The sequence below is a fragment of the Cynocephalus volans genome, chromosome 6 (genome assembly GCF_027409185.1).
Source record: "Cynocephalus volans isolate mCynVol1 chromosome 6, mCynVol1.pri, whole genome shotgun sequence".
NCBI classification, from domain to species: Eukaryota; Metazoa; Chordata; class Mammalia; order Dermoptera; family Cynocephalidae; genus Cynocephalus; species Cynocephalus volans.
In genome coordinates this window covers 49,214,129-49,236,938 of record NC_084465.1, presented here as the reverse complement: position 1 = coordinate 49,236,938, position 22,810 = coordinate 49,214,129, and the positions used below count along the sequence as shown (strand labels likewise).

The 22,810-nt window shown below is 39.2% G+C and overlaps 1 protein-coding gene across 1 annotated transcript in view; it reads right to left on the bottom strand.

The window, feature by feature from the left end:
• PUS7 (pseudouridine synthase 7) overlaps positions 1 to 18,283 on the bottom strand; it is a 39,276-nt gene extending 20,993 nt beyond the window's left edge. The window contains exons 1-6 of the mRNA XM_063099494.1: positions 18,065 to 18,283; positions 11,792 to 12,218; positions 10,755 to 10,839; positions 10,517 to 10,618; positions 7,987 to 8,131; positions 1,569 to 1,680 (exon numbers count right to left, since the gene is read on the bottom strand). Of these exons, the coding sequence (XP_062955564.1) occupies positions 1,569 to 1,680; positions 7,987 to 8,131; positions 10,517 to 10,618; positions 10,755 to 10,839; positions 11,792 to 12,218; positions 18,065 to 18,194 (1,001 nt within the window). The 5' untranslated portion in view covers positions 18,195 to 18,283. The remainder of the gene's footprint in view (positions 1 to 1,568; positions 1,681 to 7,986; positions 8,132 to 10,516; positions 10,619 to 10,754; positions 10,840 to 11,791; positions 12,219 to 18,064) is intronic.
• Positions 18,284 to 22,810: the final 4,527 nt, after the last annotated feature.

Genomic DNA, 22,810 nt, shown 5'->3' with positions numbered 1-22,810 from the left:
TTAAAAATAAATCCAGGAAAACATAAATTAATATTCAAGCTGAAAAGTAAATGATGCCCAAACAATTCTCTTCTTAGCAGTGCTTGACTTAGAACATTTGTGGCTTTAGTGAATAACTGATGTTGTTCAAAGACTTGGCTAGCCAGTAATAAGAAGAAAACAATGCTCTTCCTGTTGGATTACATACAATTCATTAGATTACATAGAACTGTGAAAGTAAAGAAAAACCCATTCTAGAGATATAATGCACCATTTTGAAATTTTTTTATCTTCAATTTTTAAAAAGTTAGTAATAGTGTGAATTTTCCCTAAACGCATGCTATTGCTCTGTATCAAAAAAAAGCCAAAAGGTGAAACAGGAATCTGAATAATTTTGACATGAAGGTGTAAGTAAGCTAGTTAACTAAGAAGTATTTTATGAACTTAAAGGAAAAAACTTACGAAGTATTTTATAAACTTAAAGGAAAAGGGAAAAAACAGGGATTTCTTCAACCCTGAGCAATTCTCGATTCCAGAACTCAGAGGAATTCCCTCTGCAGTTGTCTATTCCCCTGTCAGGAATGGTCTATTCTCCAGGGAGCAGGTATAGACATGGTACCACAGACTCTCCCAGGGAGCTCGAAAATAGAGTAAAATAAATTGTTACTTAATTGCATACTGTGTGTTATGGGCTGAACTGTGTCTCAGCCAAAATTCATGTGTTGAAGCTCTGAACCCCTAGTACCTCAGAATGTGACTATATTTTGAGATATAGCCTTCAAAGAGGCAATTAAGTTAAAATGAGGCCATTAGGGTGAACCTTAATTCAATCTGACTGGTATCATCATGAGAGGAAATTTGAACACACACAGACACACCAGGTATGCACAAAGGAAAGGCCACCTGCAAGCCAAGGAGAGAGTCTTGGAAGAAAAACCAAACCTGCCAACACTTTGATCTTGGGACTGCTAGCCTCCAGAAACCTGAGAAAATTAATTTCTGTTGTTTCAGCCACCCCACCCCTGGGATTTTGTTATGGCAGTCCTAGCAAACTGATATACTGGGTTACCATATTTCAGCTGATTTAGAAAGCAAATTTCCGTAGCATTCAGATTAACTGTGGTGCCTGTTGCTGTTTCCATTTTTAAAAAGCTTAGGCACCCGGCCTATCCTCAGAGACCTAATCTCTGCTATAGTTGCATTCTTCTGAGAAAATCTGATTGGTCGCAGGAGCTCTGAGTCAGTCTTCAGGAATTGAGAGGACCCAGTTTGGTAAAGCCAACCTCTGCAACCTCATCAAAGTATGGACTTTCAGGGGAAGAAGTCAATTTTTACTTTAAGCTGGATAGACTGGTAACTCTCAACTGTATGTGAACTATTTACTTAAAGAATTTCCATCTTGAATTATTGGCAATATGCATGGGGTAAAAAAAAAAAAGTAATTCACTTATTGCCTAAGAAAACTATCATTGGGAGGCATGTGTGCTAACCATGGTTTATGTTCCAGCTCCTTTCTCTATTAGCATGAAAAGAAGAAAATACATTCCTGTTGTTTTAACTTTGTATAGGCACAAGAACAAGATACTAACCTTAAATATTTGGATAGTACATTAATAGCATCCATGGTGTCTTTGTTTTCCTTGTATAGCACAAAGTGGCAGTAACTTCCCCTAGATCTTGGCCAAGAATGTTTTCTTGGATCTTAAAAACAAAAAATTAAATGTTATATATACCATAATAAAAGTTATTTGAGTTTTTTCTTATAAAACCCTACAGAGATCATTCTGAACCTTTGAGTGGGAAATCAGACCTGGTCGGACAGGAAAAATAGGTATGTGGTTACAGCTCTGTGAACTACAGATACCAAACATCCTAAAATTGGACACTTAACATTATCTGTATTTAAAATCAAAATGCTGAAATACAAGTGGTGTGACAATGATTAAGGCTAGCCAGCGATCTTCACACAGAAGTGTGGAGGAGGTCCACTGTGACTTTAGCAGCATGTATTCTGCCAGGACGTCGACTGGCTCTCTAGAGCACACGCAGTCCAGAGGGAAACAGCAGTTACTGGGAATCAACAAGTCTTGCATTACATCCAGACAGGGGTGCACACAAAGCAGGCTCGATGCCGTACACTGGGGTCAGGGTGGATAAAGCTTGTGAGGAGCTTCCTCAGTGACATGATGAGACTTTCCAAAGGCCACTTACATCACGGAAGTTTGGCTAATGTCTGCAAATGTCTATTTGACAGCGACAGCAGCTGGCACTCAAGACCTGATTGTCATTTCCAGGAAAAAGGAAACTTTAAAAATTAAGCCAGGTTAAATGCTAATTTCTAAGCTAGTGTTACTTTGATTATTTAACTTTTTGGAGACTGACAAACACTGCATGACTTTGGAGAACCTGGTTTTTCAGACTGTTCTTTTAATCAAATGTTCTAATACTGTAATCTAGAAAAATATACTTGAACAATATAAGATTTACACTTAAGCTGGTCAAAGAGTGTTTCAAAAAATCAATACTTTGGGAAAAATATGTAAGCCACAACCACATTTCGCAGAAATTGTATGTTCATGAGTCTTGTGTGACACAGAGCTGCAGTTGTTACATAAACAACACACCTAGTTCATTTGATTTCTGTAACTCCATGAAAGAAAAATATTTCATACAATCCCTAGAGTCCTCTTTTAAAAATGTTTCTTTATCTTTGTCCCTAAAATAATCCTTTTGCATGAATTCATGAATCCTTTATCTTCAGAGGCTTAAAATATTCCTGGTACAGAAGTTACTTGGATACCTGGCTTTATCAAGGCAAAAGCACTGCTTGATAGGTTAATGATGTCAGCTACGATGTAAAGAAGAATCAATAAACCATCTCAGAAAATTGCCATAGCATGTATGCCTAGTAAATTACTTTTCCTTCTAAATATGTATTTCTTTAGCTCCTGATATGGTGTGAACTCCTCACAATTTCCTCAGAAAATTGTGAGTAGGAACATTGTTTTTGGTTTTCCTTCCCACTCGTTACCAGTTAAGCAAAGTTGTCTATTCTGAGCACTTGTGACAAAATCATTGGCATTTCATTTTACCTACATGAAACACCAACCGCTCTTACCTGCTGCAGTTCTGACCTCTGTCCGAATGCACAGCATAAAGATCACAAGAGAGGAATGTTTAATTTCTAATCATATTAAAGTGCTTTAGAGGTGAACATGCAAATGATCGCATGGTAAGTTTATACCCAGAACTGCTATAGTACCTGGTAGTTATGTGGTGGATTAACAGACATGTAGACAGTGATGATGGGATGTTGTGAAGGCAAACAGGGAACAAGCAGAAAACTCACCTACAGGTACAGCCTCCCTGTCTCAATCCCTTCGCAATGGGCATGTCAGTTTATCTTCAAAGCTGCACTGTCTGTACCCATGGCATGTAGCAAAAAGTTTTAAGAATGGATATCAAATGCTTCCCCATCCAGATATTTATTTTCTTAAATACAGGAGAAGCATTTGTGATTATCTTTTGGTGGTGAGACTGCAGGTAATTACTGTTTTGCTTTGTGCTTTCTGTTTTATGAGTTTCCTGCTTTGAATTATAAAGATTTTTTATTTGTAAAATGTTGAATGATTATTACAAAAAACAGTTCTCAAAGTTCTCTAACTTACAGACTAAAAGAGATTTAAGAGATGATTTAAGTGACGTCCATTGAGTGCAATGTTCTGACCATTATTTGAAGAAGCCACCTGTATGTAAGAGACATTTTTGAGATAATCAGAGAAAAACTGAACATGCAATGGGTATCAGAAATTAAGAAATTATTGCTTATTTTACTGGATGTGGTAATGATTTAAGGTTTTAGTCCTTATCTAGCAAATATATACTGAACTATTTATGAGTGAAATGATGTGCTCCATACAATTTGCTTTAAAACGGTCCAATAAGAAAAAAAAATGGGAAGGATAGATCTAACAACAGAATGTTATAATCTTGAAGATGGTTGATGGGCACAGAGGGGTTCCATATTATATTTCCTCTTTGTGTGTGCACGTTTGAAAATGTCTGTAATAAAAAGTTTGAAAAAACACTTGTGGTAAAAATTGATAAAGTGTAGCTACATTTTTTCCTTAACTACCCCTTCAGTGCATTCACAATTAAGAATAATGGCAAGAAATAAATGAAGCCACAAGACTTAAAAACTAAATGCTATTATACCTTAAGAGAAACCATGACAACTAAGTTTTGGCTCACAAGCATGCTTCTATTAGCAAATCTGAGCATTGAGCATGCACATAATTATCTCCTCTGCAAATAACAGACACGAGTATTCTTTTTCTAACTGCACTCAATTTACAAAATACTAAGCATATGCATTGATTAACTGGGCATATCTTGAATAAGGGAAAATCGATAAGTCTCAACTTATTTCGGGCAATTTGTTTGACTCAACCCGTGAGAATGCCAAGTAGAATATACTTAGCTTTACAACTTAAATGAATTTAAAAAAACTTTCAGACATTTTCGAGACATTCTGATTTATAATGCAAATGCAAAGAATTCTCAGGCTGAGTAACATGCTGCCTATTTGCAGAAGGTTGCTTCTACCTTCGGAAGGTCTGATGTGGCAGCCCCAGTCTATTAGAAATAGAAACCAGATAAAAGGGGAAACCAAGTTCAGGATGATTCATGTGTTCAGCACAGAGATCCCCATGAATAAGGAAGAAAAGATGTTTGTAGCTTGAGAAAGATGACAGGATGGGGTAGCATGCAGAACATTCTTTCCTTCTTATTCAAGGCCATTCCCATTGCTGCACCCCTGCACACCAACCTTTAAGCTTCCTCAGGGATTGTGCTCCATCCATTATCTTTATTTTATAACTTTCCTCTCTGAATTTTCACCCTCCCTCTCCTCTGGCTCTTTCCCTTCAGCATATAAATATGCTCATGGCTCTTCCATCTTAAAAGCCAAGCTTACGCCCCTTTCTCCTTAACCATGATCTCCTCCTTTATCCTTCTCTATACAACTTATCTGAAAAAGTATGTTCTACCTTCCATGTCAACCTACCATGTAATCTGGTTTCCAACCTCATCATTCTACTAAAACTGCTCTGGCAAAAACACACTAATGATTTCCATGTTGCTAAATTGATGAACAAGTTTCGGAGTTGTTACATTGCTAAACCTATCTATAGCATTTTCCACTGCTGGCCACGCCGATGATTGGAAGTCTCTATTCCTTTGGATTCTGTAACACCAGTCTCTCCCAGAGAGCTCCTTTGTACCTGCCTGGCTCTTCCTCCTGATCTCTGTGGATCCCTAGATCCAGGTATCCCTCCTGGGAACCATTCATTTCAGAAAGTATAGAGAACCTGTACATACCACATAGCAGAATTCTTTTTTTTTTTTTTAACTTACGGCTTTAAAAACAAGTTTTTAGAAGCATTTGGAATGTACACTATCTCAAAATATAATTTACCTGCTTATATAATGTCATAATAGTTACATGGTATTTTCAGAAAAATACCACATATATGCTTTGGTAGGTAAAGCAATGTGCCCCATCAGACTGGCTTAACACAAAATAATATCTGAGTTTCAACTGCTAGTAATTGGTGGTGTTTGGGCACCATGATTTAGAATCTACACATTCTACGTTTTAAGATGTAAGGCTCCATTTGAGAAAAAGTTAGGTTAAGAATACAGCAAATTTGCTAGATAATGTATAACTCACCAATAACAATTTATATCAAGGTTTGGTAGTAAAGGAGCTTAAAAACGTTATAAATTGCACAGCTTTGCAATGCAGCTTTAAGGCAAGGTGGCCCAGGAGGATAAACTGTCATTGATGTTGGGATTTATCTGCAGGGCCATGAACAACAGTCTTCAGATGCCAGCTCTTCCTCCTTTCCTAGCAGTGTTTACTTTGGGCCACTCTCAGCTTGTGGACGGGAGAGCTGGATCTGTAAAACATGAATGCAGGCACCTAAGTGACTGTCTGGGTCAGGGAACAGCCTTCTGTGAGCAAGTGGGAGAGAACAGCTTAGAGGGCAGAGATTTACTCCATCTTTGACTCAATGTCGTAACACATCAAGCCCAAGAGGACTGGATCTCTATGTAAGGGTTGATCCAATCTGACCTGCCATCATGCTTCTTTTTAAAGTGAGAAATTCATTTTTTGGACTTCTCAGCCTCTGAAACTGTAAGCAATAAATTTTGTTTCTTTATAAATTACCCAGTTCCAGGTATTTTGTCATAACCAACAGAAAAGGACTAATATAGTGGATGTGGCATAAACAGAGAAAGTGTGGATAAGGACAGAACCTGAGAGATCTGGCACCAGTCACTTAAGGAAGGGAAAGTGTGGAAAAACTGTAATGGCCACCTAGGCCTGTAAATGTCCTGCCTCCCCTCACAAAACCTAGCATCCCCTAAGAAATGATGGTCATTTCCAAAAAGCAATCAGTCAAAAAAATGCATTTTTAGCCTTTTCCAGCCTGCTTCCTCATGAACAGATGGAGCAGAATGAGACCTTGTCTTCTTGCCTTTGCAGAGGACAGCTGTCCACACACTGTGGACCAACTTGGGCTGTCTCTCTGCAAGGAACGTCTCCCCAGCAGCTTTCTACAGAGAATTGCGACCAAATGCCCTAAGGCACCGTTGTATATAGTGAGCCGCCTTCTCTCCCTTACTTCTAGGATAGTTACGAGCTACATGCCACCCTTGGAAGAACTGAAAAAACGATCACTCAAATCATTTTCCACTAGGCTTACTTCACTTGAGCAACCTTGGCTGCAGAAAGGCTGCCAAGGTAGTATTTTACTCTGTGACCCAGACATTAAAGAAATACATAGTAACCAAGCCATTAGTTTGTGGATTGAAAAGTGATGAATAATTCATGCCGTAAGCAGTTCATTTCTCCTTTCGGTATCCATTGAGAAATGGCCTCCAACCTGCACCATCTCCTCCCCAACCACTCAGTTTCTCATTTCTATATCACTATCCAGACTTGCTGATTTGACTAGATTATTTTCTCAGGCATAGCTAAACCTTATTTCTGCTCCCTTTTTTCTTATTTCCTCTCATTTTACTATAACCATGGTTATAAACAATTAAGGCTTCATCTCTTCACAGTATTATCTTTTAAATTAACCTAAGAGAATACTGACAAAGTCCTAATGGTTTGAACAGTCTTTTGCGACACAGCTCTAACAAATACATCTAGAAATAACTATTCATTAACAGGGACCATCACTGGTGTGGGAGGAGGATGAGAAAATAACTTTTTCCTGCTGTAATTTTCGTTAAAATTTTATTGCTGATTTGATAGGTAAAAGAAGAAAAACTACCAAATTTTTCTTAAAAGTTATATGCAAATAGAAATTTTTAAGGCTGTAGAAAACATATTAGAACATAAAAATCAAAGCGATTCACTGACAACACACCCATTTCAAATGAATGATATGCAATGAAGATAGGCTTGGGTGAAGGGGCGACTTTCTATATATAATCCACGCTTTTTATGTCTGAGTGGAAAAGATGCTCACAGTTAGAAAGCAGAAACTCTTTCAATATAGGGACCTTGCAGAAAATATGCCACTGGGATAAGTGACAGGTGTTTTTTTTGTTCATCGGAAAGCTTTCTTTCCTCTGTTAAGAAAACAGAATAAGCAATAATCCTTCCCTCTTCTTCTTGAATTGCCACTCAGCCTGCTCTGCTCCCCAGGGAACGTATCAAATTCCTAAGCCTCTCTCTCAGGCACCACCATAATTTCAACAAATCTTTACTCACATAAAAGACCTAATGCCCCTATACCAGACAGACAGGCTGCAGGACTGCTCTGGCATTTGAAATGACAACATCGGCCCTCTCTGAAGGCGTGACACGATGAATATCCTTCTCTGAGCCAATAGCAGAGTACCCTTGAACACGAACAGGCAAGGTGAACTAGAAGCAGGATCTGTCTCTCACTGCCTGGCAGGAGAAAGCTGGGTCACTCACACACTTACTTGCCAAAGCCTTTTTTCCAGCTGCATGGTAGGCTACAATGTATTTCTTCCCCTCTCTATCCTCTGTTTTTGTCTCTAATCCTGGAAACAGAGATTTAATAGCTTGATGGATGACGGTTCTTCTCTCTTTGGTGTCTTCAATAACCTATTAAAAACACGGATAGTGATGCCACTAATTTTACAGACATTAAATAGGGAAATAATATAGTCAATTAGTAAGAACACTGCTCATCTTATTAACTATGTGAAATAAAAGAAGTTCTTCGGTGCAATTTCAGAAATATTTCAGAGCTTTGCAAAACTGCGTATGGTACGGGCCTGTTGCTGTTGCTTGAGCACGTCCATCTGCCAGGCACTGCACCAAGCACTTCACATCCATTGTTTTATTTAATCTTCTCCACCTTCCTACCATACCACCATTATATGTATTTAGAGATGAGGGAAATGAGGCTGAGAGAAGTTACAGAACATGTCTGTTATATAGCTGGAGGGTGATATATCTGGAATTGAAATCCAGGCTATCTGCCTCTGGAGCCACCAATCCTAGATGCTCCCTCTCAGGCCTCTTCTGGACACATATCTCAGGGCTCACACGTGAAAATGTAGGCAAGTCAAGCTTTTTGGTATGTCAGAAAGTCGTCCCTCGAACAGTTCAATCTATACCAACTGCATACTGAATTCCATTATATACTAAATGATTTTATAATGAGGTTCTAGCATACTGGTTCATGATAAAGAAAAATCAACATAAAGAAATGTAAACTTGTTACACAACTTTTGCAGTTTCTGAACGTGTCTCATGTCTCACACTAAGAAATACATTTTACCTCTTTACTCAAAAACCACAGAGTGTGTGTGTGCCTTACTAAAAAAAATTCAGAAAATTTCCACAGAGCAATACTCATGCTTACCATGTACAATGCACGGATATTTTCTATTTTCATTTTTTAAAAAATGCTGGTTGAGACCCACTAAATTGATTTCATGACTCACAAATGGGTTGCAACCTGCAAGCTGAAAACACTGAGGTATACTCCAACTGCTACGGGCTAAACTTGACAATATTTTAACAAAATACAAAATGTAAAAGAAAACAAACTACACTGTAATTATAGATAAGTGATTTCTTCATATCGAAAAGTGAGTCTAGATCTGGAATTACTGATAACAGTGAGTTGAAATCATGTTTGTGGGTACAAATATACATTTAGACCTCAAAAATTCAGAAAGTCATTCCTCCTCATTTTACAGATGAGGAAATTTGCCCATAATTTATGCCCTTTAAAGGTAAAAACCTTCAGTAGATGGCTTAACCATAGTTTTTAAGATAATAGTTAATTTTGCCAAATGTGTAGGAAAATACATATCACAGGGCTAAGATATACCACCTCACTACACAAGCAAGAGAAAACTGGACCATCTTCCTGGATTGCTCTCAAAACCTATTCCCTATCTTGTGGTCTAAGACTCTTAAAATCTTGTAACACATTTGACTTGCTACAGATACCACCTAGAGCTGCTCTGCCCAATACAGTAGCCATTAGCCACATGTGCCAACCCAAAACTTGAAAAGTGGCTAGTTTGAATTGAGATGTACTATCAGTGTAAAATAACGGATTTTGTAGACTTCGCAGGGAGAAAAAGAATGTCATTAAGGTATTAAGATATCCCCTTAATAATTTTAAAAATATTGAATATATGGTGAAATAATAGTTTGATCATATTAGGATAAGTAAAATATACTGTTACAATTAATTTTACCTTTCTTTTTACTTTTTAAAATACGGCAACTAGAAAATCGAAAATTAAACATATGGCTTGCATTATAATTTCACTGGATAGCACTAATCTAGAAGAATAAAATTTCCATAACATAAAGCACTAAAGTGGCATTTACTATTCTAGTAGCTGAGATCTCCTTTTCTCAAATAGTAGAGAAGACCTAGGTTGAGCATTCTCCCTTATCTCTGTCCCCTAGTTCCTCCCCCTCCCAGTGCCCCATTTGGGACCAAGAAGCTGTTAGAGCCAGAGCCTCCTGATCAGGACCACACATCTGACTGTCAGGCAGCAGTGATCCCGTAACAGTAGACACTACATATACAACTGTCACTCTATAGTTCTAAACCACAGATTTCTTTGTTGATCTGTGGTCATTAAAATTTTTTAAACAAAAACATAACTTTTTGTTGTTGTTGTTGTTATAGTTTATCTGGCTACTGGTTATTTGCCCCTGGTAAAAACGTTTTTTATCAAGGGTTCAGATCCCATACTGGCCAGATGCCAAAAACAAAACAAAAAACTTTTAGTGTAATGCGCTTTTAAATCAAATAGGGCAAGGTCACCCTTTTGTTAATCACCATAATTTTTTCAATGAACATTTATTAACATTCACCCAGAAAGAAGGAACCAAAACTCTAAAAAAGCACTAGCTGGTTAGCTCAGTTGGTTAGAACATGTTGCAGATAACATCAAAGTCCAGAAAGAGTTCAAAACTCTAAAAAACCTTTTCATATATGTTTGCACTATTTACCTCGATGGCAACACTAGTTTCCTTATTTTTAAAAAGCTGGAGCTCTTCCAATTGCTGCTTTTCTTCAGCTGTCAAAACCGTAAATGCATCTTCAGAAGGGTCCTTTGAAATAACCATGAGAACTCACAGTGAGTCATACACAACAGAACTCAAGGCTATTAAAGCTCTGTACCTCTATGATTTCTAGGAAATGTTATTTTTATACAGAAGGTAACTTTTGCTAGAGAGCTACTTCTACCTCCTCATCCACTGGAACAGACAAGTCATCCAAATGGCTGATCTGTCCATCTTTTCCTATTTCATGAACAACGAAGTCAGAGTATCTGATGAAAAGAAAACAAAAACTTTCAGAGAATTAACACTTTGTTTCCTATTGATTGCAGGATAAAGATTATCAACTGTAAGTTTTTCTGTGATGCAAAACAAGGCATTAAAAAAAATCTTAGGTGAAAAGTCATGTGGAATTATTTTTTCTGGTTTCTTAATAAATGCTGAGCCACACCATGGCTCAGGTTTTATACCAGATCTTAAAGAAAAGACCCTTTAAGCTTTTAGAAATTATTCCAGAGAAGTGCATAAACAAAAGCTTATTAACATTACCTTATGATTATACAGTGCATACTTAATTAAATCATAAAATATAGTAAATTATTAATTTAAATCGGAACACAGTAAGTCTATCACAAACTACCTTAAAACTTACCTTTACATTACATACTTAATACACATTATTTAAAATCCTCTCAACAACCCCAATGTGGTGTTATGATCCATTTTTTCAGATGAGGATGCTGAGGTTCGAAGGAGTTAAGTAACTATTAAGTGGCTGAACTGGATTCACACCCAGATCTATTTGGCTCCAAAGACCACCTTCTACTGTAGATGTGGCACATTTGCATAAAAGAGTTTAAGATTATAAGACAAATTCAGGAGAAAATTGAAACCGTTAAAAAAAAAAGTATCTTAATGAAATGACCAGCATCCATCTACATATTAACGATGCACGCCACCAGAAAATTATTCTTACTTACTCAAACAGTTCTGGGAAGAATCTTCCCTTGATAAGTACTGACCATGCTTTCTATTATTTTAAAATATTAAAAAATTCAAGGCCATTTACTCATTTAGGCAGCTTTCCTTTGTCTTATTCCTTTTTGATCATCAGTGTAAACAATCCTTGAGGATTAAAGCTAAATGAAAGAATATATTGCCGATTTCTTTCTAATGAAAAAAACTAATACAACTAAAATGACTTTATTTATAAACTAAACATACCTTTCTTTTAAGATTCCTGAGAATCCTTGATGAGAACTTACAAACTTGGTAATGCCTACATCAACTTCAGTGAGTCCATGCTTCATCATGTCTGCAAAACTCTCTGCTTCCTCCTCCTCCTCTGAAAGGCCGTCTTCCTCCTCCTCCTCCTCTTCTCCTCCCAACTGAGCATCAGAATTCTCTTTACCTTTCCGGGCACTTACAGCTTCGGGCAGCCCAAGCACGTTTTCAGTGCTGGGTAGAGAGTCATTCTCTAGCCCGTCCTGACCTTGGGTCAGACAACATACAGAGACCTTCTGTCTTTTTGTCTCCTCAGCTGGGGCTCCATTATCATTATCTTCAACAAGGAGGGACCCACGTTTCAGCGACACACCAGTCATTCCTGTCATCTCCATCTTTAAGTCTCCAACAAAACATTTAAGAGAGCCTTTTAGGAAGGAGGAAAGAGTAGGAAGTAACAATTACCTTTAAAGAACTCAGTTTCAGCAAACGGAGGCATAGTTAACTTTGTTCATAGGGTCCTAAAAATCATTTATTGTAATAATCCTTCCTGATGTTGGTATATACTTTCGGTGGGACAGAAAACAGGCACAACACTTCTGCACAGAATTTGAAGTGTGCATCAAAAGCTTTAAAAATATGTATGTTCTTTGACCCAGAAATACTACTTCTAGGAATTGATCTTAAGAAAATAATTAAAGTGCTTAAAGTTTTAGCTGTAATGATACTCATCTCAGTGCTATTTTACATTAGCAAAAAATTCAGAAAAATGAAGTCTGGGTCGTAAACTGAACAATATGTAGAAACAACTGTCTAGAAACTGGAAAAGGTGATTACTTCTAGGAAAGGATTTAGGTAGCTAGGGACAGAAGCAAGACACTTGCTGTTTTCACTGAACACCATAGTTGTATCACTTGAATTTTGTTTCATGTACAAGTGTGAGTTATCCTTTCAAAAAACTGATTAAAACTGACATCAAAGCACACTCATACCAAACCACATTAAAAAACAACGTCAACAACAAGGGGGATGGGGAGTTGTATAATGGTTACAGAGTTTTAGTTTTGCAAGATGAAAAGAGTTCTGGACAGTGATTGCATAACAACATGAATATACTTAACACTACTGAACTGAACACTTAAAAGAGGTTGAGATGGTAAATTTTGTTATACGAATTTTACCACAATTAAAAAACAAATAACAAAAAAACCGAAATTATCGTTTAACTGGCCCATACACAATGTACTGAGCCAAAGTCTAAGAAGCCTCACATGCTTTCCCAGTACAGAGCAGAGAGGGGTAAACACAGGGCAATCAAAATAAATACAAGCGCATCCAGGACCTCAAGTGCCTATCTCATTTGATCTTATTTGATGCTCTTGGTAAAATAAGGATAATGATATTAATTATGTAGGAGATGCTAAAGTTAACATACTAATGAACTTCGTAAACATATTCATAAAGAATGTAAGTGAGCAGAAAATGAATATTCTAGTTCTTCAAGGTATGGTTAACAAGAAATCCATCTACAACAAAATAATAACAGTGGTGAACTGAAATTTAAGAACCCATATTTGATATCTTGCCTCACTGTCAAAAATCAAGAAGAAAAAGGAGAGAAAAAGACAAATAGTAAAAAGTAAAAGCAAAAATGGATTGTGACAGCCATAAAAAAAATCAGAGAGTAGGTATAGAAAAATATCAGTAAAAACAATTTCCTTTGACTAAGGTCAAGGGTTCAGATCTCTGCACCCACCAGCCGCCAAGAAAAAGAAAGAAAAAAAAATTCCTTTGAAAGACAAAAAGTTAATTAAAGAAAATGGAAGAAACCAAGAAACCAGAACAGAAGTAGACCACAAGTAGCTATATAAAAGTATTTCTAATTCAAATAAGAAAGCATTTATTCTTTGTTCTGAGCAAGGTGTACTTTTTAAAAAAAAAAAAGAAAAAAAGCTGGTTTATGAAATGTTGATTCTATTTCATTCTCACTTACTAGCAACAAAGCTGCCCTCACAGAGCTTTCATACAGGTGGAGGAGACAGAAAGGGACCAGGGCTTACACAGAAAATATGGGAACACACAGGAGACATCCGAGGGGGTGAGGGGAGAGTGTCAGAGAAAACCTAAGGGAACACCTGAGCCAATTTTTGAGGACTGCGAAGAGTAAGGTGGTGTAAAGGGGGGAGCAGTTTGTTGGGGTACAGAGTGTAGCACAAGCAAAGGCATGGCTGCACAGGAGAGCACAGAGCGCTGGAAGAACCCCGAGGAGGGAAAGATACAAGGAGAGTATGGAGAAAAAGCTGGGGAGAAAAAGCTGGCGGAAGTCACATCCGGCAAAATAGAGGGAATGACATCCTGAAAACCAACCACCACTGGGTTCACGAGTTAAAAAGATTTCATGGCACCCATGTGAAGAAAAGGCTGAAGCAAAGGGGACAGGACAGAGAGAACATTCAGAACATTTAGGAACTGGTAGGGACAGGACTGGGTGACAAAAGCGGAGGAAAGAGGAAATACTCCAGGATGACTTGGGTTTCCTGCCGTGGGGACCTGAGACGACAGAGTAGCTCTTCCTGATATGGGACTCCAGGAAGAAGAGCTGGTGGTGGAGAAGACAAGCCCACCTATAGTCTTGTGGTGTAGGTACCCTGGGGATATCCAAGTGGAGATGTCCTGTGGGCAGTCATCACATCGTGCCACACACCCTTACCCAGAAACCTGCAATGGCTCCCCAATGACAGTTCAAAGTCCCTGCTGCCATCACAGGATCGAAGATCCTGATATCATTCCAGAAGCCAGAACTCTCAGCCGGGAGAAAAGCACAGCCAATAATAATCATTAATGCAGCTTGGCTCAGGGACTTTACGGTCAGGAGAATGTCTACCTCCTTCCCCTTATGCAGAGAAAACATCAGGTCCCCTCCTCAACAACCATGGAGCCAGATCTAGGTTTTGCCATTTACTAAGTAGGTAACAATCTCTCTGAGCCTCAGTTTCTTTCTCTGTAAAACTGAAATATTATGACTTGGTCAAAGGTCTGTAATAGCTCCTCCTATCAACGGGTGGTCATTAATATTTATTATGGATGGTTTACACAGTGGAACTGTATTGCTGAGTCTGGGGAAGTTAAAAAAAAAAGCTACTTATGCTTCCTTTGTTTTTTGGGTTTTCTTCTTCAAATACCATTTAATTTTAAGAGAACCTCAAACACTGCTGACGGCAGACAAATAAACAGGACTTTGGTAGTTGGTTGTCTTTTTCTTGATATTTGCGGACTCTTGTCTGATCTCTTTTTCTTGATATATCTAATTGCAAAGACAAATTCATTAATCTCACTTTTGTATTTCAAATGAAATTATATTTTTCATTCGTTTAAGTCAATAGCCCTATCATAAGCACATTATTAAAGTATATATATAGCACCAATGATTTAAAATCATTTAGTATATATTTTGCTAAGTTCTGTCCTGTATGCCTAAAAGCTGAGAGTAGAATAGCTGTACAAACTTCTGGACTAGGAGAGGCACAACTCAAATTAGTGTTGTTTTTATAAGCAGGAAAGGGAAGACTGAAATGGAGTGTAATTTTTAAATTGGGGGGGGGGAGAAGCCCAAAAGAATTTAACGAGAAAGATAAAATAACCTGGACTTCCCTAAGTGGAGAGGCCTAAGGATTTCAGGAAAATCCAAAGATCCACCTCGGAGATGTAAAGTGACTAGCTGAAGAAAACAGTGGGGGTGGGTAGGTGTTAGCTTTATGAGCTTTTTGTTGTATTAATCTTAAAGAAATGTTATGCTACACAAATACTCTGTTATCTTAATTGTCAAGTAAGATCTCTATAGACCAGAAGCCTGATTCTACTACAAGGAAAAGAATAAACTCCACTGATACTTTCCCACGAACTTAAAGTCTACATATTTCTTTGGAGGAAATGCTAAAATAATGGTTTTTGTTTCCTCTGCACTCCAAACGAGAATAGAAATATTATAATTTTAACAGCATTTTGAAATCTTTTTCATTAAAATATTAGATTCACCAACTCAGCTTTTAAAATCCTCTATACACACAACAAAAATAAAGTTTAGCACTTTCAAAATTTTAATACAAAATGGACAATAGTCCCTTAACATTATTTCCTCCAAAATGAACATCTGTAAAAGTGCCATATTAGTCTTAATCCTGTAATATTTCAAAACCCTCTACAACTTCCACTTTTTAAGTGCATCTATCCTTCATCCTCTGCAAACTGTCAGTAATCCCCCTAGCTCTCACAATAATGAGCACTTTTCTTAGGGCAGAGAACACACCACATTCTAATATGTGAAATCTATCAGAATTGCTCATCCCACAAATATCAAGCATGTCCTATGTGTAGGCACTAGGGGAAAGGGGGAAATTTCCTGCCCTGATGGAGCCTACATTTTATTTGAGGATATATCTGACAAAAAAAAAAAAATTAATCTCAGAACACACAAGCTACAAAGAAATAAAGCAGAGTAAGGGGGCTAAGAGTAAGAGGGGTGTTCTTTAATGAAGCCTCTCTAAGGTGGTGACTTTTGAGCAAAGACTTGAAGGAAGAATTAGACATGAAAAGACGTGTGTGAGGAGCGTTTCAACAGCCTGAACAGTACGTGTAAAGAACTTGAGGCAGGAGCAAACTTAAGTCAACCATAAGATCAGTTGGATTATTTCTCTCTCCTACTTGGGGGCAAAAGTTTCATTATCTCCCAGCCTCAACCAAAAGACATGTTCAAAAGGAGTGGTTATACTGGATATATATACAAAGGAATGGAAATCATCATGTCAAAGGGATACCTGCACTCTCATGTTCATTGCAGCACTATTTACAATAGCCAAAATATGGAAGCAAACTAAGTGTCCTTCGAAGGATGACTGGATAAAGAAAATGTAGCACATAATGGAGTACTACTCAGCCATAAAAAAGAATGAAATTCCGCTATTTACAGCAACATGGATGAGTCTGGAGAAAATTATGTTAAAAAAATAAGCCAAACTAGGAAAGAGAAATAACACATGTTCTCACTTATAACTGCGTGCTGAGAAAGAGAGGGAGAGAGAAAGAAAAAGAAAGAAAGGAAGAAAGAAAAGACCACAACAATTCATTGAACTTTCAGAGGGAGAGAACAAACCTAAGGTTACTAGAGATAGGCGAGGACAGAAGGAGGGGGTTTGTGGAGGGACAGGTCGAATAAAGGGCATTTAAAAAATGATGATTTGTAATAATGAATATGCTAATAATAATTTTTAAAAAGGAGTGGTAAAGTTAATAAATATGAACTCTGGCTACTTTTCTAATGATTGAACATAGTAATTGACTATCCATCCTCTTTTCGATAGAGGTGTACAGTGCTATTTTTGACAGATCGCTCAAAAGTCAAGGCACCACGAGGCCAGTGAGACATACCTATTTCACAGATTATTAGAAGCTTAGGGGGAAAAGCCCTTACTAACCCTTTATTTTAGGAATGAAAGAAAGTGGTCTGACAATGGAACCAAGTATCTGAAAAACTAAGCTCTCTCCCAACCCTGCTTCTTGGCAGACGGTAACTAACACCCAGCCAGTGAAGACGTTCTTGTCGGTCCTCAGTGCGGGGCTGACAGCAGGACTCTGCGCATTAGTTCCAGCCTGCACAGCAGCACCCGACCCACTCACTGGGCGGTCACCGAGCAGAGGGCTGCAGGAAAGCTCCTAGTCTCCAGCCTGCTCTCTCCTACCCCGGACAAGGTATACCAAACAAGCGGTCCCCGAGGGCCTGGCTGGCACGTAGTAGGCTCGCCACGAGTAGTGACGAATGACTACCAGGACGAAAGCACGTGGGCTGGATTCTGGAGAAGACCGGCTGAGCGATAAACGGCAGCTGCGAAGGGCAACGGGGAAAAGGCCGGCTTTCTCTCCTGGCAGGGAGAAGAGTTTAGGGACGAGGCAAAGAAAGGGGAGGAGTGGGAAGGGAACCCTCGGGCTGACAGCGCCGCGGGGGAGGAGGAAGAGCGCGCGGGCGCGGCGCCCGCTGACTGTCGCCCGGCAGCGGGGAGCGGGGAGCCGAGCCGGCGCGGCCGAAGCGCAGGACCTGCCGGGCCCTGGCCGCGCTCCCGCGGGCACGATCCATAAGGGAGGCGCCGCGGGCTCAGCCCACCACCGGGCCGCCTTCCCAGTCCGCACTGCCTCTCCGGGCGGCGCGCCGGGGCCGGGCGCGGGGCCGGGCCGAGGGCTGGGCGCGGAGCCTGGGCGGCCGCGGGGAGGCCGCGCACTTACCCGGAGGCTGGGAGCGCGGGCGCGGCACGGGCCGGGAGGCGAGGAGGCCGGCGCTTCTCCCAGGGTGCAGGAGGGCGGCGGTGGAGGCGAGGGCCACCCTGAGCAGCCGGCGACGAGAGCCACAGGACATAGGCAGCGCCGTCCGCGCCAGAGACCCGACGCGCTCGGGTACGCTCGCCAGCCGCCGGGCTCGCACACGTGCGGCGCAGCGACGCGCCGCGGCCCGGCCGGCCCCTCCCCGGGGCGGAGCCCGTTCCCCGGCCCCGGCCCCGCCCCCGGCTAGGAGCGGGAGGCCTCGCCCACTCGGAGGAACCGAACTCGCTCAAGCCCGGCGGCCGCCGCTTGGCACGTACACCTCGGGCGCCGCCAGGCGGTCGCATGTGGGTTTCGGCGGGGGCAGAAAGTGATTTTTATCACGCACCTTAGAATTCTTCAGGCCTTCCTCAGGACTTCTAAAGCGGCGACTGCCTTCTGAATGCTAGCTGTATTCTAATAAGGGTTCTTCCACATAGTTGTGATCCTTTCTTGTCGCACTCCACCCTAAGAAAATCACTTTAGGGACTGTATTGTTCTACATGCGATTCCTTAGAGCGTAGCGGGTCCAAGAGCACCGTTTTCCCACGTCTCACCCTTCCCGCTTCACAGCTCCCCGAAGCGAAGCTATCATAAGTTAATGCTTCTGCGTAAAAAAAGAAAATGCCTTTCTCTTCTCTTGCTCTTCAAGTGACTCACATTTACTGACAAAATCTAAGCCTCTGAAGGCTTTCAGATCTAGTATTTTGGCAAACTTCAACCCTGAGTGAAAACCAATATATTATTTCAAGTCCTTATATTTCTGCTAGATTTGTTTTTAAAACATGGATTTAGTGTGGGGGTCCGGTCTTGGTGGGGTTCTCTACTGCCTTTCTCTGAGATTATTCACCTCAGTTAAGTATCTCAAAGTTTTCCTCTTTCTTTAATTCTTGTACTACCACGGGTCTTTAGGCTGCGGTTGATTCATAGGTTGATGTCCCATTGAGAGCAAATGCAAAGATTTTTATTACAGCCACTCAGTAATAATTCAGTCCTAAACTCAATTTTTATATACTTTAAAAAGTGTCTTCACAGTCTGAAGAGTTAGATCCCTGTACCAGCCAGCTGCCAAAAATACGTGTCTTCTCAGTGTTCTGGATTTTGACCAATCTAATGGGTGTGTAGTGGTATCTTACTGTTGTTTTGATTTGCAAATATAAAATATTGGCAAGGATGTGGAGCATCAGGAACTCTTTCATTGCTAGTGGGAATGCAAATTGGTACAGCCATTTTGGAAGACAGTGTGTGATCCAGCAACCATGCTCCTTGGTATTTACCCAAAGGAGTTGAAAACTTATGTCCACACAAAAACCTGTACATGGATGTTTATAGCAGCTTTATTCATAATCGCCAAAACTTAGAAGGAATCAAGATGTCCTTCAGTAGGTGAATGGATAAACTGTGGTGTATCCAGACAATGGAATATTATTCCATTCTAAAGATAAATAATCTAGAAAGCCATGAAAAGACATTGAGACATAGTAAATGCATATTAGGAAGAGAAAGAAACCAGTCTGAAAAGGTCACATACTGTATGATTCCAACTGTATGACACTCTGAAAAAGGCAAAACTATGGAGACAGTAATAAGATCAGTGGTTGCCAGGGGTTAGGAAGGAAGGAGGGATGAACAGGTGGAGCACAGAGGATTTTTAGGGCAGTGAAACTACTCTGTATACTATAATGGCAGATACATATCTTTATAAACATTTGTCCAAACCCATGGAATGCACAACACCAAAAATGAACCCTAATGTAAACTAAGGACTGTGGGTGATATGATGTGTCAGTGCAGGTTCATCAATTGTACACTATGGTGGGATGTTGATAGTAGGAGAGGCCATCGTGAGTGGGGGCAGGGTATATATGGGAAATCTCTATACCTTCCTCTCGATTTTGCTGTAACTTAAAACTGCTCTAAAAAAAAAAAGATCTTTAAAAAAAATCTCTTTGTGGCCCAGCCTCTCTTAAACTCATTTAGAGGAAAGACCTTTCACATTTCTTTGGCCATTAGCTGGGTCCATGGTCAGAAATTACCCTTTTCGCATTTCAGCCTCGACTGCCTTAGACAAGGCCCAAGTGAAACATGCATTTTTAGTTTTCTGTTTTCCAAAATGGGAAACTCTTTATTGATTTTTATGGTTAAAATTACACAGAAGTGTTCAAAGCCTTTCCCCCATTCCTGCTCCCTCTAATAAACATTTAACAATTGAGTGTGCTCCTCAACTTTAAAATTCCATCCTAACATGAATATTACATATAGTATGTGGTATACTGCTTTTAAGTTCACACTAGCACTATGCATTGCTGTGTCTATTACACACAATTCATCTACTTTTTCATCCTTATTATTGCCTAGTATTCTGTCCATCTTAGATACCTTTCTCCATGCCCCAGATAATAGTTAATTGTTCTCTGTGCTCCTTTAGTCATTGCAAACATTTCTGTTGTTGGATCTATTCACTTAATCTTAAATTATTTATTTCCATGTCTATTTCCTTTATCAGAAAGTGAATTTTTCAGAAGCAAAATTTTCGGTTTAGGGCAATCTTTTTTCTCCTTTATTTTTATTTTTAATTTTTATCAGAGTTACACGTCTTTGATTTAAAGTCAAATGATTCTTTTAAAATTTATTTTAATTTTTATTTGAACTTACTCATTGTAATTGTACATAATTATGGGGTACAATGTGATGTTTTGATAAATGTATAGATTGTAAAATAACTGGGTCAGGGTAGTAAATGTATCAATCATTTCATGCATTTATCATTTCTTTGTGGCGAAAACATTCAAAAGCCTCTCCTCTAGCTATTGTGTAACTTAACTGTTAACCATAGTCACCCTACTGTGCAATAGAACACCAGAACTTATTCCTGCTGTCTAATTGTAATTTTGTACCTGTTGGTCAGCTAGAGTCAAATAATTCTGTAGAAACTTTGTAAGGTGGGCAATGAAACAGCATGGACTGTGTATCCCCATCCCTCCCCTCACCTGTTTTCACCTTTTCAAAGGCAATCATTTCACTTCTTTTAACTGATTATTTTGATATTTACCTTCTTCTCTCTACATAATATGCTTGTATTGCTATTGTTTGGTTTTTCACTTTTAGGCATTATCTATTGACTTAATAGAAATGAAGCTTTAGCTCTCCTTCCTTCCCCCTTCCCCACAATACTTCCCATCCTGCCATCTGCCCAATATAGTTATATTCTACTTTTTTGGATTTCTGTTTACTTTATTATAACTAGGCAAATATTATTGACATCTTTGGCAAGTAGGAAACTATTATTCTCTTCTGCACAGCTTTTTGTTTTTTCTGTAGTTAATAATCATCTTATTTTGGTTTACTATTTATCACTAAACCAAGCTCAAATTCCTTAATGATTGTTTAAATCTCCCCCTCCAGAGGTAGAGATAATTGAGGTGATCTGTCTTTCTGAAGGAGTCTCTTATGGAGTCTTCTGACCTGCACAAATCTGTGTAGAGTGCACAGTTGTCATGGCATCTCACTTTATTTTTCTCCTGTGTTGTATTTTCTGTATTCCTGCATCGTAGGTCTTTTTTCTTGGTTTACTCTCTCATTTTAGGGGAGCATAACCTTCAGTAGCTTCCTGAGAAAGGAGAAGTAAATGAAAGGTACATTTTTTGAGATCTTCAATGTCCGGACATACCTGTATTCTAACCCCACACTTGATTGATAGTTTACTAATCAGGTATAGAATTCTGGTTTTAAATGAATTTCCTTTTAAAATTTGATTGACTAGCTCCCCTGTCTTCTAGATTTCTTTATTGATATTGAGAAATCCAAAGAAATTCTTATTCTTGATCCTTTGTAAGTGATCAGTTTTCCTGTGTGGAAGCTTAGCGTTGTCTTTTTGCCCCAGTTTTCTGTAATTTCACAATGATAAGCCTCGGAGTGGGTCAATTTTTATCAATTGTGGTGGATACTTAGTGGGTCATTTCAATTTGGAAACTCCTGACTTTCAGTTTGGGGAAATTTTCTTGAATTATTTTGTTGATGATCCCTCCCTCCCTAACCTCTGCTCTTTTTTTCTCTTGGAATTCTTATTTTTTTATATTTTGGACCTGCTGTAGTGGTCCTCTTATTTGTTATCTTTTCTTTCCTATTTTTCATTTGTCTTCTTTTCCCCTCCTACATTATCTCCCAACTTTTGTTTTCCAGCCCTTGAACTTTTTATTTCTGCTATCATAGTTTTTGTCTCTGAATGCTCCTTTTAAAACCATATCTTGTTCTTGTTTTATGCTTGCAATTGTAACTCCTATCTCAAGGTGCCGACTATATACATTTACATATATATGTATATGTATGTATTTGAGTTGCGTTTTCTCCTCACTGAGTGGTTTGTTTCCTGTATCGGTGACTATTTTTTTCTTTTGTTTGTTTTTGTGTCTCTGGTACTACCTTGCACGTTAGTTTGTTTATGAGGTTGTCAAATCCCCGGGTCCTCTACTTATCTCTTGCCGCTACCTAACTCTCCTTCTTCCTCCCTGGCAAAAGACAGGGTTTTTCCGGGGGTGTCTGCACTGCGCAAAGTCCATACTCATATTAGATGCTGAGTCTTTTTCCTGCGTTCAGCTCCCAGAACGCCTACAACCAGATCTGCACCTTCCGGACAGGATATTGGAGGGTCATTTCTGGCTGGTTAGCTCACTT